This window comes from Amaranthus tricolor, chromosome 4 (genome assembly GCF_026212465.1).
Source record: "Amaranthus tricolor cultivar Red isolate AtriRed21 chromosome 4, ASM2621246v1, whole genome shotgun sequence".
Taxonomy (NCBI): domain Eukaryota; kingdom Viridiplantae; phylum Streptophyta; class Magnoliopsida; order Caryophyllales; family Amaranthaceae; genus Amaranthus; species Amaranthus tricolor.
The window spans coordinates 22,091,241-22,106,129 of NC_080050.1; the positions used below are offsets into that span (position 1 = coordinate 22,091,241).

General features: G+C 34.6%; 1 protein-coding gene across 4 annotated transcripts; it reads right to left on the reverse strand.

Moving 5' to 3' along the window:
- Positions 1 to 3,180: 3,180 nt before the first annotated feature.
- Positions 3,181 to 12,253, reverse strand: LOC130811029 (serine/threonine-protein kinase MPS1). Of its 4 annotated transcripts, none has more exons than XM_057677174.1 (7): positions 11,901 to 12,253; positions 11,179 to 11,579; positions 9,817 to 10,757; positions 9,173 to 9,373; positions 4,276 to 4,437; positions 3,622 to 4,170; positions 3,181 to 3,540 (listed from the first exon to the last, which is right to left on the reverse strand). In XM_057677174.1, the coding sequence occupies exons 1-6, from the start codon at positions 12,029 to 12,031 to the stop codon at positions 3,622 to 3,624; spliced, it is 2,385 nt and encodes a 794-aa protein (XP_057533157.1). In that variant the 5' UTR covers positions 12,032 to 12,253; the 3' UTR covers positions 3,181 to 3,540. The 4 variants fall into 4 exon arrangements, with proteins under 4 accessions (XP_057533157.1, XP_057533155.1, XP_057533156.1 ...); XM_057677172.1 differs by having other exon boundaries at positions 9,817 to 10,841; XM_057677173.1 differs by having other exon boundaries at positions 3,181 to 4,170.
- Between the last annotated feature and the right edge of the window lie 2,636 nt (positions 12,254 to 14,889).

The following is a 14,889-nucleotide window of genomic DNA, read 5'->3' on the forward strand; positions in this document are numbered from 1 at the left end:
GTCAAGGTCTTTGTTCACTATTAGTAACAGCGAATAAAGATTTTGACCAAGCTTCTTTGTTCGCTGTTATTAACCATGTCCATTACAAATGTCTATTTTATCAACTAAAAACACATACTACATTAAGCAGAAAAAACAACTATATCTAGTTCAAATGTTTACTATAATTACAAATGCTTACAATAACTAGTTAAATTCCCTACTATAACTAGTTTTAATGCCTATTTTAACCATGACAAATGCGTACTTCATTAACTAAAAACATCGACTGTGGTATGCTTAACACCTACTATATTATGCTCATATGCTTACTATAACTATTAAAAATGCCTAACTAGTTTAATTGCCTATTATAACTAGTTTTAATGCCTACTTTGACTATTAAACATTCCTACTATTAACTAAAAACACTATTTTTGTATGCAAAAAGCACCTAGTATATCTAGTTTAGATGTCTACTATAACTAATTCAAATGCCTATTATAACTTGTTCAAATGCGTACTTTAGTATGCAAAAATACCTACCTCAATATGTAAGAAATCCTACTAATAATCTTAAGAACACATACTATTATAAAAATGACTACTGAAATACCTACTTTATTAACTAAAAACACCTATCATTGTAAGAAAAATAACCTACTATATTTAGTTTAAATATCTACTATAACTAACTTAATTGGCTACTAAAAACATGTATGATAATTAGTTCAAATGCCTACATCAACCAGTTCAAATGGCTACTTAAACTATTAAAATTGCCTACTCAAGAATCTATAAACAACTACTTTAGTATGCAAAATTACCTACAACTAGTTCAAATAACTACTCCAACTATAAAAAATGCCTACTTTAACATGTAAAAACAATACTTTGGTAGACAAAAATATTTACTATTATTAGTTCAAATGTATACAATTACTAGTTCATATAGCTATTTTAATATGTATAAATACCTACTATAAATAGTTCAAATCTCACATTTATGAATCCTACTTATAAAATGCTATAATACTATATAACATGAGATCATGATGAACATATGGCCAACAATGATAATGTTGATTATGCATTGACCAACTCTGAAAAACAGTTAACTATCACATTTAAGGATAATATGTTTTATCATTAAAAAAATAGACACATATAGATCGAGTGAAAATAGAATTATTGAAAATTACCTAGTTTTTTCGTGTGAAGGAAAGTCTCATCATCAAGCTCCAACAAAAGAATACTAGAACAACCAACGACATAAAAAAAGATGAAACTTGTTCCGACATCAAAAGGCAGATGAGATGAGTTTATTGAGCAAAGTCAAAATAATTCACATAAATTTTGTTTACAAGTAATTTTAGAACACCTACTATTAACCGTTAAATTTAATCTCAAGAATACCTACTATTAGGCATTTAACTTTTGATTTTAACTTTTTTGTAAGTTTTTTAGCCTCAGCTACATATCTTTGAATCACAGAGATTGCGTACTCTATGAAATTTGGATTACAAAGAACTGAGAAGTATAATTGGTCTTGAAATTCTTATAAAAGAAAACACAAATTTTTGCTACCGAATGATTGCAGCATTTTATTGAAAAATCTCAGAAGATTAACTGTATTTGTACTAAAAAGTTTTTGCAATCCTTTCAACATGATTTTACTTCATGAATGAAGCTCATGTCTAAATTACCTATCATCTTTAATTGCCTATGTAGTACAAATTGTTGAGCAAAAACAATGAAGTTTATAGAGATGTGCACAAACTATATGCTATGTGAATTACATTTCATCATGTGATATGTGATATTTTATTATTTCAATGCCATTAAGTGATCACAAACTAAGTTTAAGGTTTAAAGGTTAATGTACGCAATCTTATACCTTGACTCTTATAAGAAATTATATTTGCTACTTCCAAATAAAAAGTGTATATTTTGACAAACTATATGTAAATAAATTCAATCATAGGTATACAAAGTATGTTTCGATTTTTCTTATCAAACTCTAATAGTTCTTTTGTTCTAATTATTTAGAACAAGTATAAACCATAAGGTTAAAGGTAAACATTGAAAGTTTTTAAGTGAGTTTTGCAGTATTAACTTTGATAAAACTCAAACATGAACCTACTAAAATAAAACTTATTGCAAGACTTCTAAGGTTGCATCTTTACAAAAGGACATAAGTTTATCTTCTTTACTTATGTTTCCATATCTACAACTTCAATTGAAATCAATTTAAGTCTCAACTTATTAATTTCAATGTAATTACTTTGAGCTATTACAAGTTAATTATTTAACTTTAAGATCTTGTCTGGATTACACATAAAAAACTTAGGGAGTAAATAATTTAAGGACAATAATACAATATAAATTTTTTTTGGGGCAGAATTTTGAGTGGAACACTAAATATTAAGGATTGGCGTAATTCTTTTTTTCGTACTCCTTCACTCTCTCCTGATTTAAATCCCACTTGATCACAACAAAATTCTTCAAGCATCACACACCATAAACAATCCACCATGAAAACCTTTAACCTCACTCAAACCACACCACAACCACTATCATAAATTCGACAACCACCACAATATTTCTATTTTTTGCATTGTTGTTTATTTTGAAATGAAAAAAATTTAGGTCTTGATTTTTACAGTAGTTTTGAATTAAAATCTTAGTTTTCTTGCTCATTTGTGATATTTGGGGTTATTTATGAATAATAATTTTATGGATCTTAAAATTTTAATTTGAGTTTTTTTGATAGATTTTGATTTTTATTGGGTGGCAGCAATGGGTGGTGGGAGGTGGCAACGGTTGTCGTTGTAGAAATTAGGATGCCGATATAAAAATTTTTGTTCCCTTAAATATTTCCCTTGGGGAAAAAGGGGTGATTATTTATCCCTAAATATGGAGGAAAAATTTACTCCCTTTAAATTTTTCTTCAAATTCAGAAATTTAAATTAATCCAGAATATTTAATTGGTACTTTTTATCCTTTAGTTCATCCAATCCAGATAGACCCTAAATTAAATTTTTAAATAAAAAAATTTCTTAAAGGAGCTCGTGCAAAACACAACCCAATAATTTTAGAAACAGTTTGTGAACTTTTCCAACATCGAAATAAACCAAAACAATATGCTATAGACCAAACCAATAATAATATGGAAAATAGATAATTCATTATAATTAGAAATTAGAATGAGTGCATTTTTTGCAACTCTACTACTCATTGGCTAAAAATAGGAGTTACATGACTTTCATGGAGATTACAAGAGTGTACATCATAAACATTTCAAGACTCAACTAATTGGTTGAATGGCCTAGTGATAATACTTTCATGACTCAGGAAACTATTCACAAAATACTATATATTTGAATAAGAATTTAGGAGGAAAACGAAAAGGAAGAAGAGAGGGAAGGTTAAGAGGGAAAGGAAGAGAGTAAGAAAAAACCTATTTTCCTTCCATATCTTTTTACTTCTAGAGATATTTGGTCCTCAACAAAATCAAGAAAACTAATCCCTTCAAATCGCTTCTTTCCAAATCCCTCATACCTTCAATCCAAACAAAGCGTAAATCTTTTGGTGTAAAAAGAACATAAATCAAAGAGCTAAGCATATTCTTTAACGTTTTACCTATTTGGTCTTTGTAATGTTCTCCTGGAGTTGATGGCAGATATTTGAAATATGCGACAGTAATCTAACTTGCTGATCTCGAGACGCTGCTGTTCGATCTCCTAGTATATTTTGGAGCTCAAAACACAAATTTGAGACATTCTCATCATTTGTGTAAGATTCACTAATCAACTGAATAAAAGTACAATTCTGCTCTTGTGCAGAGGACAACTGCTGCTGTAGAGGAGGAACAAGAAACGGGTGTTTAAGAAGCTGCGGAATTCTCCACCTTTCATTGCGGTCCCATGCAAGGCACTTCTTCATAAGATCAAGAAGCCAAGGATTAGAAACTGGACCATACGTGATTTCATGATTGGGATCAGTGATAACTTTGAATTTAGCCCAGAACGTCTTGTATTCTGAAAAGGGTGTCCGTCCATAAACCATTTGATAAAGAATGCAACCAAGAGACCATATGTCTGATGGTCGTCCACACTTTATAATGTTCCCATTCGCATCACTCTCATTGCACATGAATGCCTCAGGAGACATATAACTCAATGTACCTACCTGCTCGAACAATAAAAGTTTAGTTGTGCGTGGCCTGAATTCCAGTTTTTGCGAAAAATTACAGTGACGAGTAATACCATAAAATGCAAAGAGAGAGATGATAACCTGGGCATCCCGTTGGATGTTGGTTGTGTCGCTCAAAATAGCTTTAGCAATGCCAAAATCAATGAGCTTCAATGAACCTTTGACAAGGAGGAAATTAGCTGGCTTTAGGTCCGAGTGCACGATACGCTCCTCATGAATTGTGTTCACAGCTTGGAGTATTTGCTGCCAGTATATTTGATATAGAAATAGTTAATACCATATCCCTTCACTGTATAATCAGATAAATGAACCAGTTTCATATCATTCTTTTTCAAAATTGCCAATATACTAATAAATAACATAAAGTATATTTCACAAGCAACTTTTATGGTGCCCGTTCTCAATGGAGCCAAAGAATTATTCTTCTACTTAAATTTGTTTCAGATTATAAACTACCATAGTAAAATGGTTTAAATAAATCATGTGCATTTTTTATTTATGTGAAGTTGCAAATGATTTAGCTATCAGTGGCCCATCTGAAACAATTGCACCGTTATAATGATATTTTACCATTACAATGTTATTGTCACCATTAAAATTTCATTAATAATCATTAACTTTAATTATGAACAAAATAATTAACTAATAAGTGATAAGAAAATTAATTATATACAAAAAGTACCTCATATAGTGCAATTATAATAGCTATAGGCATATTATTGTATGATAATAGTAGTTCAACAACAAAAATGCAATAATAAATTCAAAACTCCCCTAAAGTGAATTTTGTTTTCAAAAAGACATCGCATTGGCTACAATTCGCGTTATTACTCCGCTATAGCGGTTTAGCGCAATATCTCCACTATTTCCGAGAATACATCCGCGGCCGCGTGTTTTTCCATGCTATGAGGGTAAGACTAACCCTCAACCCCATATAGGTGAGAGCCATTGAATGACATTTGGGATAATGGGTTGAAATGCTATGACTTAGGGAATAATAATCAAATATTAGTAAGATAAACCTACTTCAAAGATGATATAAGCAAGTTATCATTGTATAATAGTTTAGTACATTGTATAATAGTTTAGTATCATGGTCACTCTGTAATGATTCAACATGCTAGCTTAGCAGGAGAACAAATGATTTGTTATGAATTGATGATGTGAAAGCAGTTTGTTAGAAGGTCATTCTAGAAGAGAATCTTGTAACAAATTTACCATCAAGTTGTTGGACTAAGTGGCTATATATAGATATGATGTAATAAACAAATGACCATGCTTATGAATGAAATGATTTAGAGTTCTTCTTTGGGAGCTTTGCAGTTGCTCGAAATCTGCTCTCTATCTTTCTTAGCTTTCTTTCTTACTTTCCCTTTCTTATTCTTTATTACTAACTTTTATGCACTAATATACTATGACGTTCTAGAACCCTAATCTTTAACACACTCCTCAGTCCTCATCTAGTCCTTAAAGAAGAAACTATGTTGTCCCAATTAACATCAATAATGCCAAAGCATTGATGTTTCATAAGAATGGCATTGGTTTCAGGTAGTATTAGCACTAGTAGTGATACTATATACAGGTGTAGTTTTAAAGCTTGAGCATTCCTATTCATAGATACTAGTTGTTACTACTGTTCAGGAAGCATACCGTGCAAAGAGCACAATTGGTCTTTGCAGAGAATTCTTGGTTTATCTTGAAACAAGAACCCCCTCTTTGGTGTAACAGATGCTTCTATAAATGATGAGAGTTATTTTGCATGAAAAATTGTGCAAAAGCAGCTACAAAGAGCTATAAGCATAGAGATGGTCTGGCCAAAACTCACAACATGTGAAAGCTTTTAGGTGAGAGCCACTAAATTTGTCATTATCTCAGACTTTTGACCTTGCTCGATTAAAGATTTAGTAAATTGCTTCTTCTCCATTCGATGGAATAGTGAAATTTCCCATTCGACCTTGTAGAGGAATGGTAATATAGTTTCGTTCCACATGGAAAGTGTAGAGAACATGGGAGGAGAAAGGGCAGAATTCTTGTTTCTAGCATGTTTTTATGTATATTGCATGACACTGACAATCTAGATAACAAAACCCTTTCCTTCTTTGTTGGTATTTACCCATTTGTTTCCAATCGAGTTCTTAGTCCTTGAGAGAAGCAATAAAAGTAGAAGATGTAGGTGGCAGTCTAGCAATAAAATTTCATTGTTGTAGCAAAGCTAAATAAATACAGATACTATGTTGCATGATCTGATTAGTGGCTAGTTTGTTTTATCTTTAATTGATGTCCATTGTGATTGGCACGCAACCCTCTTTAACTGGATTTCTAAGAGGACTCCATTACCCAATGCTATTAAGTAACTCTCACTTGGCTCTCATCTTGGCGGGGTTACAGAGGTCACATGTACACAACCTAACCTTTGAAAGGTTAGTTTTGATTCACCCTTGATGGAAAACATCACCCACATGTTCACACATATAAGTGTCAAAAATTAAACAATTTATTTTACAAGTCAACCATCCACTATAATTCGAAACCAAAGAAATCTCTCACTTCATGGTGAACAAACACATTTGGTGTAGCAAATCTAATATTTATGAACTTTGTTTGTAATCATAAAATAAATATAATTGGGCGCCCCTATTCACCTTTGGTTTTAAAAAGCGCGCTTGAGATACTCCTAGGCGTGAGGGGCACCAAGGTGACCAAAAAATTGCCTCAAAGACTCAAGGCGCATTGCAGTATAAGAGGTGAGTTAGAGGCGCGCGCCTAAGCCTCTTGTATGTTACCTTTTGTTTTTGCATTGTTTAAGTTTGAGGTTCTAAAATACTTACTTTTACTTGATTTACTAGATTACCCTTGAAGACATAGTTTATTTGAATTTAGAAGAGAAAAAAGCCTTTTTTGCCCTAGCCAAAGTAGATGAAGAAAGCAACTATAACACCATTCTTCTCTTTTGCCATTCTTGACTGGGTATTTTTCTTCCCGTTTTTTCTTCGTTCTATTTTTACTCTTTTCTTCTTTTTTCTTTCTAAATTCGATTGCTTTTCTCTCGTTCGGTTTTCTTTCTTTGCTCTTGATTCTTCTCTATGAGATTATGTTTCATAATGCTTGGATTTTCTTTTTATTTTATACTTCTACTCCTATCTTTATTAGTTTAATTACAATGATTCATTTAATCTCTAATTTGTTTACAAATTAGTTAAAAGAATAATGATAAAAATATGGTGTATTTGATGTGTAGTTTAATTTAGTTACTTAATTTTTCTGCCCATTTTGTCATACTGATCGAGTCTTAGCATATACTTTTTTGTTTGTGCTATCATTTAATTTTGTTTGTGCTTGTCTTGACATCAATTTATAATGATTTATAGCTGAACAATGATTTCATCAGCTCCTGCTGGATCTTTATACCTTTTGGATCCTACAAGAGAATACATTCAACTCAGAACTAAGTTATCTTATGACTATATGTGCTAAAGCAGCGTTGTGCCTTGGAAAAAAAGACATTTTTCCCTTTGTGGCGCCTCGTGCCTCTTAAAACTAAGTATTCACCATAGGTTATATATTAGTTTGAAGACTTTGAGCATTGGCACAAGCACTGTGTCCAAGTGGACTTACGCAGTTTCTTAGATTCTAAAAGAGGATTCAAAAAAAAACTACAAAACCATCCCCTCTTAAGTTTTACAAAGGTGTTAGGCGCACCGAGGCGTAGAAGAGCATTGGAGCCTATGTGCAAGGCACACGGCAAAAGCACGAGCTTTCAATAGGTGAGGAATCCAGTTTTCCTAAAAAGCTTATAAAACAATTTACAGCATATTTAAAACTTGAAGCAATGTGACATTCATATTGTTGTTGCATAAAGATCTAAAACATTTGTAATCATTGCACTAAACCACTACTATAGTGCAAAATGGCTCAAGAGGTAACATAAGTATTAAAGAAGTCAAAAGAAAAAAGGAAAACAGAAAAAGAATCTAGAAGAAGATAAGAAAAGATATCTACAAGAAAGAAGAATATAAAAGAGAAAAATAAAACAAAAATCAAGCTACGTAGTGGCGGTAGAGGCATTGTGAGAGAGAAGCCTCCTTACTTTTAGGTCTCAAAGCAAATCCTTATGTTTGCTTTCGTCGTCTTTCTCACTTCAAATAAGATATAATTCCTTTTTATCTATTTGTTCGATGACACAATAATAAAAAGGCTTATCCCCAAAGAAAACCAAAAGAGTAAAAAGTGAAAAAGGGCAAGGCACAATCCGCATAAAGTGCACAGAAGAGCACGCCTTAGGTATCGCGTAGACTAAGAGAATCCATTTTTCTAAGGCCTCTCTTAGAGGCATGCGTGAGGCGCACTTTTTAACACCAAGGTTATTTTTCAATAGAGAAAATGATTCATAATTCTTTAGTTTTAGATTAGTATAGACTAGTAAAATAACACTCAATCAAATGAGTATTAGATAAATTAAAATTTAAAAATCACACCTTTACCTAATATGATAATGAAAACCTACCTTTTGATCCACATTTTGATGAACATAAAAACATCTCAACTTTATATCATCTATTAATCTAAAGTACTTTTCGTTGCTTTAAATGTTAATATCGGTTTTTGTGACCCTCCATTAATGTAGATAAGTGAACTATACAAGCTTAAAGATGCAACAAAAATACGAACAAAAAATACTTGAGAGGAATATATGATATAAAAGTGGAACTTTTATATGTACAGTAGTCATAAGGTAAGATTTTTATTATCCTATAGAGATGAGGTTTTTAAATTTTGAGTTTTTGTGAAGTTCCACATAATGTTTGTAATCAAAGCCAATCAAAAATAACAAGATTACATGCAACCGAATGAGCCACTTAGAATTGGGTAATATAACATGTTGTAATAAGACAAAAGAGTTCAGCAGATATCTGAGTTTTTTCTACATAAAGCTGCAATTCCTGTCAAGATTAAGTAGACCAAGAATAAGGCCACTAACCTGCCAGTAAAAACGAAGCCAGTTTTCATCCATAGTTGAGTTCGAGCGTTCAATTTCCTTCCACTTTTGTGACAGCATGTGAGCCAAATCAATTTCTCCGTACTCAAGAACCATGTAAATACATCCATCATCCTTTACTTTGTTGTCCTTGTTACTGGATGTGTCATTCATGACTTCGTGAAGTAAAGCTTTATCTGTGACCTATTAAGATAAAAGAGCCAAAACAGCTTAGTCAATTAAAAGTCCCAAAGCAAAAATATAAAAAGGATTATGACTTGACTAGTCTCTATTCTTATAGGCTAAATAAGAAACGAAAACCTGGACAGATACCAACTCTTTGGTTAAATCAAATATTCAGAAAGGTTCTTCTCTGCCGAGGAAAAGACTAAGCTTCAGTGAACTCAGCTATGATGATTGATGATATGAGAGAAATCATATGCATGATATACCTAATTTAGGCCTGAAGGCTGCTTTCAGTACACACACAATAGCATTGGCTTGGTACAGTACAAATGAGTAGACTAAAAGGAGAAAGATCATGGATGTGTACATCAATTTTTAAGGAGCCATGTCCTATCCAATTTTTAGAGAAACTTTTGTTAGCAAAGACAGACTGAAAACATAAGAATCTAAAGAATGCTCACCTCATAATCAATAAGTTGGATAATATTATCTTTCCCCTTTAACTTCTTTAAATAGACGATCTCTTGACAAAATCCCAATGCGGTTGCATAATCACGACCTTTAAGTTTTATTTTTTTCAGGGCATAAATTGTACAGTCAGATGAAATAACTTTATGAACTTCACTGCTTCCACCACTTCCTATCTTGCCAAGCCTTTGATAAAGTTTACCATTCACCTTAAAGAACAAGTCAGGATCACCACCCTTTTTTCGAGATGGTACCTTCTCTTGTTTCTCTGATTTAGCAGGCTCCAGCTTTGCATCAGAAGCAAGGTCCCTTGATGTAGAGCAAGGTGGGGGGATAATGGAAGCATCACCCCGTTTTGCTTTCTCTATTGTGGACTGAAATTGATTTTGAGATGGATCTTTCTGCACTTGGCTTGGCTTCAACAAGTTGATTTCATCGACTTTTTCAACTTGTGCCAAGACATTTGTTGTGGAGCTAGAAGCTTGAGCTCCACTGAGTTCCCTGTCAGCATTAACTCCGCTAACAAGCACAGATGTAGGACATCCTTGTTGTATGACATCTCCTTGGGCTATGTTATGAGATTTCAGATCGGTAACAGCCGAGGCTGTTACAGATGAACTATGGTGTGGACATGCAGAATGAGTTGTTGTTGAGTTAAGAATCGGTGCAGATGTTGCATTAAGGTATGTTGTGGTAGCGCAAGATGATCCCACTACAGAAGATTGGGTCATTGGATGGCTTGCATCATTATGGAGAAAATTCCTCAAGTGGTGTAGCTGGTTCTGATGAGCTGACATTCTTGTTGCTGGTGCAGAAGGGCCTCCATCAGCTTTCAAAACACCATCAGCATCTGCGCCAACAAGATTTCGATGTCTTGGTTCATTTTTATTGACATTTGATTTCTCTGGTTGATTGGCTGCCTCCCATTCCATCTCTGTCAATGCAAGTGAATCCATATGAGAAGATAAGTTGTCCAATCTGGTATCCAAATCCAATCTGGTGGTAATTTGACCATCCCCTGCATTGATAGCACATTTGAAGAGAAGGAAAAGGTACATTTCCCACCATTTCCAAATTGATAATTGGGCAATGCAATGTTTACCCAACCTCAAAAAAACCAACTAAAGAGTATAGTTTGAACAAAAAATTGGTATCAAAGAAAGTGAATACCACACAAGCTACATGTAAACATAGCAAAAAAAAACACTAAGAGTAATGTTATACTGATATGAACAGTTTGATAAGCAAGTTACTTGAAAAGTGTGTTGCTTGCTACTAGAAGTTAAGAAATGACATTATTATTAACAAGAGGAGTGATTTAAATGATGATATCATGAAAATGAACCATATATTACCCTGTGAGATAGCTGAACATGACAATGAAAACTTCACTTTCTTCGAACCCTCCGTCTGACAATGTTTTGATTCAACATAGGATGAATCATTCATGTCAATATCTTTAGAATTATCCACAGGTTGATCTTCCTTCACGCACCCGCTAAATGGGTTATACTTCTCATCATACATACTTGTAACGGTGCCCGAGATGGAAGGAGGTGTAAATGAAGCATCCTCCTGAGAGTCAACCATGACAGAAGCTCTCTGACTCGATCTTCCATCAAAGTTCTTAACATCAGAATCAACTTCAACGCACCTCTTAGTCTCAACTGTTAACCCAGAATACAAATCCGAGTTTTTCGAGATAACCCTTTGTGGTGCCACACTACGTCTAGGCAACAAATTAGTTGATTGCATTGTACCTATGATAAAGTTGCATGTATTAGGAAAAAAATAATCAAATTGGGATAAATGACAGTTGATTTAACCTAGATAATTTCTCAATAGGTGAATTTCTTTTTCAATTCGATCCATTCAGAACATAAAATTAAAGCACCTAATTGGTTTCTAACATTGCACTGCAATCAATTCTAACAGGAACTAAACGTAATACTCGTTTGTTCAATTACAACAAAATTTCTGGTTAGATTGGGGATATTGATTGGTAACTAAGAAAACGTAAAGTAAAAAGAAGTAAACGAAACCCTAGATAAAAAATGAAGAAAAAGAAAGAGAAAAGGTACCAATGGAGCGGTGACGTTTGAAAGCGGCTTGAACATTACGGAGAAAATCTGGTTGAGAAGAAGATGAGGAGTTGGAGAACAGAGTGGAATCGGAGATCGGAAGCTTAGGCTTAGCCTCCCCGTCCATGGAAGTAGTTGTATCTCTGAATTGAATGCATATCGGATACTATTCGAACACCACTAGTAGTAGTAGTCCAGCCGTCATGGTAATGGCATCATCATAGGAAACACTTGATGGAACAAATTGAACACTGATAGTGTAGAAGTGTAGAACTAGAAGTAGGTTGAGACTTGAGAAAGAAGGTGAATGGCGAATTTGTTAGTGTCCAAAATTTTGAATTGAGAGAGAATGGCGCTCTCAATCTTGATGTTGACTATATCAAAAAAATAGCATATCCTTAAACTTCGCCACCCCTTTTATTTTATTGCCACCGCAAAATGAAATTATGAATTTACACCTGCATTTTCAAAAAATTACGATTTTGTCACTGGACCTAAAATTTCCTATATATACCACAATCTCACTAAAAATTTTCTTATCACACTTAAAAAAAACTTACAAAAGCAAATTCTTGGAGCAAAAACTAAGAAGTTCAATCCGCAAACAATTAATCGAGATAATTTTTCTTTCGAATCTTCTTATTTGAAAAAAAAAATAAATAAATAAACGAGTCGCACAGATCTGGGCGACCACACCCCGGTCCAGTCGCAGAAAAAACCACGGCTGGACCCGGTTCAGTCGCACAAAATTTGTGCGACTGAACGGGGTCCAGCCGCGGTTTTTTCTGCCACTGGAACGGGGTCTGGTCGCCCAGATCTGTGCAATTCAATTTTTTTTTCCGCTTTTTTATGAATAATTATTATCTTTTTTACTTATATTATTATTGTTATTATTATTATTATTTCTGTTATTATTATTATTTTTATTATTATTGTTATTATTGTTGTTGTGATTGTTATTATTTTTATTATTAAATTTTTATTTTTGTTTTAATTATTAATTTGTTATTTTAAATATGTTTGTTATAATTATTATTATTAACTTTTTTATATTCTTTTGAATATTATTTTTATTATTATTGTTGGTGATGTTGTTGTTGTTGTTGTTATTGTTAATGTTATTAAATTTTCCTTTGATTTTATTTTTAATTATTGTTTTTGTTATTAGTGTTATAATTATTGTTATTGTTTGTGTTATTATTGTTATGATTATTATTAATGTTATTTTTTTTGTTAATATTGTTATTATCATTATGATTATTGTGAATTTAGAAAAATTAGTTACAATAATATTATTAATAATCTAATAATAAATAATTAAATATATTGTAACATTATGTTTGTTGGTAATGATTAGGTAAATTATGTTGTTGCTAATTAATTATTGTTTTTTTTTTCATGTGGTTAATTTAACGTAATGTTTGATTATGTTCATTTATTATTAATATTTACTTAAATTATCAAAAATTATAGTAAATGGTTGGTAATCAAGGAAGAGGAAAGGGTTTTTTTAGACACTTGTTGAGCGGTAATAGTTCTAGGCCTACCTTACTCAGAGGGGACCCGCATTAGAGGGGGGTAATGGGTTCAGCTAGGAGGGCTAGGCAGGAAAAGGCTGCCAGACACAGTATTGCCCAACGGTCGAGTGCGCTGGACCTAGTGCGAACCTCTCTTGAGGACCAGGCTAGTAGCATGCAGAGTAGTTGGGGGATTTCAAGTGATGGTGATAATGTTGCAGATGATGTTGAATACGAAGCTCTTGATTTTCGCCCAGTGGACTGGACTATTGTCCGGGGGCGTGACGGGAGATTCGCACGTGGCGACCCTAGTTCTTCAGTCGCCTCTGAGTGCGCTGGACGTAGTTTCGTCGATAATGAGTCGGCCCGAGAGAGCAGGCGCTCACAGTCCGTTGGCACGGACTGGTTAGTCACATCGCCCCAGCCCGGGGGGCCGACAGATACCCCATTGATCCCTAGCTATGGTGGGCACATAGATAAACTTATTTTCGACGGCTCCGAGCGTACACCTCCGGTTTTGGAATGCCGTAGTAGGAAGAGGCCGTTGGAGGCCATCATCGGACTGAGGGATATGACCGATGCGCTGTATGATGTTCTACCTGCTACTCCTCTTGGCCGACTACCGTACATTATGCACCAGCACATCGACTGTGCTTTGATTTCGGCGTTCGTGGAGAGGTGGCAGCCGGACACGAACACCTTGCACATGCCATGGGGGGAAATGACTATTATGTTGCGCGACGTGCAACGCATACTGGGCATTGCTATTGAAGGCTCTCTGCCGGCTGAGCCTTCTGAGGCGGAGTGGCAGGTTGGTATCACCAATCTTTTCGGGGAGCCTATGTCTAAGCTACGGCGTAGGGGTGCGTTCACCAGCGGCTGCGTGAACGTTGCTGAACTGATACAGCTATGTCATAGGTCCCAGGCCATTGATACCCAGTCGACAGCGTACTACATGGCTATCGTCGGCTCTATGTTGCTGGCTGATAAGACCAGGACCGCCATGCGACCTCACGCGATATTTGTCGTGAACGCCGATCAGGATGAGATCGCCTGGGGTGCGGTGACGTTGGCCTACTTGTATCGGCAGCTCGGAATGACATCTAGGGCTGGCTGCAAGACCATTGCGGGTTGTCTGACATTGCTGCAGACATGGATATATGAGTACTTTCCTGCTTTTCGCCCTCATCCTCGCCGAGCAGACGAACCAAACAAGACTAGGGCGGAGATGTGGTTGACGAAAAAACCATGTCGTGAAGTGGACAGGCTGAGGGAGTGCCGTAGCATACTTGACTCCATGACGGAGACTCGGGTATTGTACATCACATCACACTTTGTTATGCATGTTTTTTTAATTTTACATCATTTTTATTTGTTAACTTGGCATGTATCCAGGTGGAATGGACTCCGGACATGACTGATTCTAGGGCGTTGCTCAATGAGCACCCACACACCACCTTCATCGGGG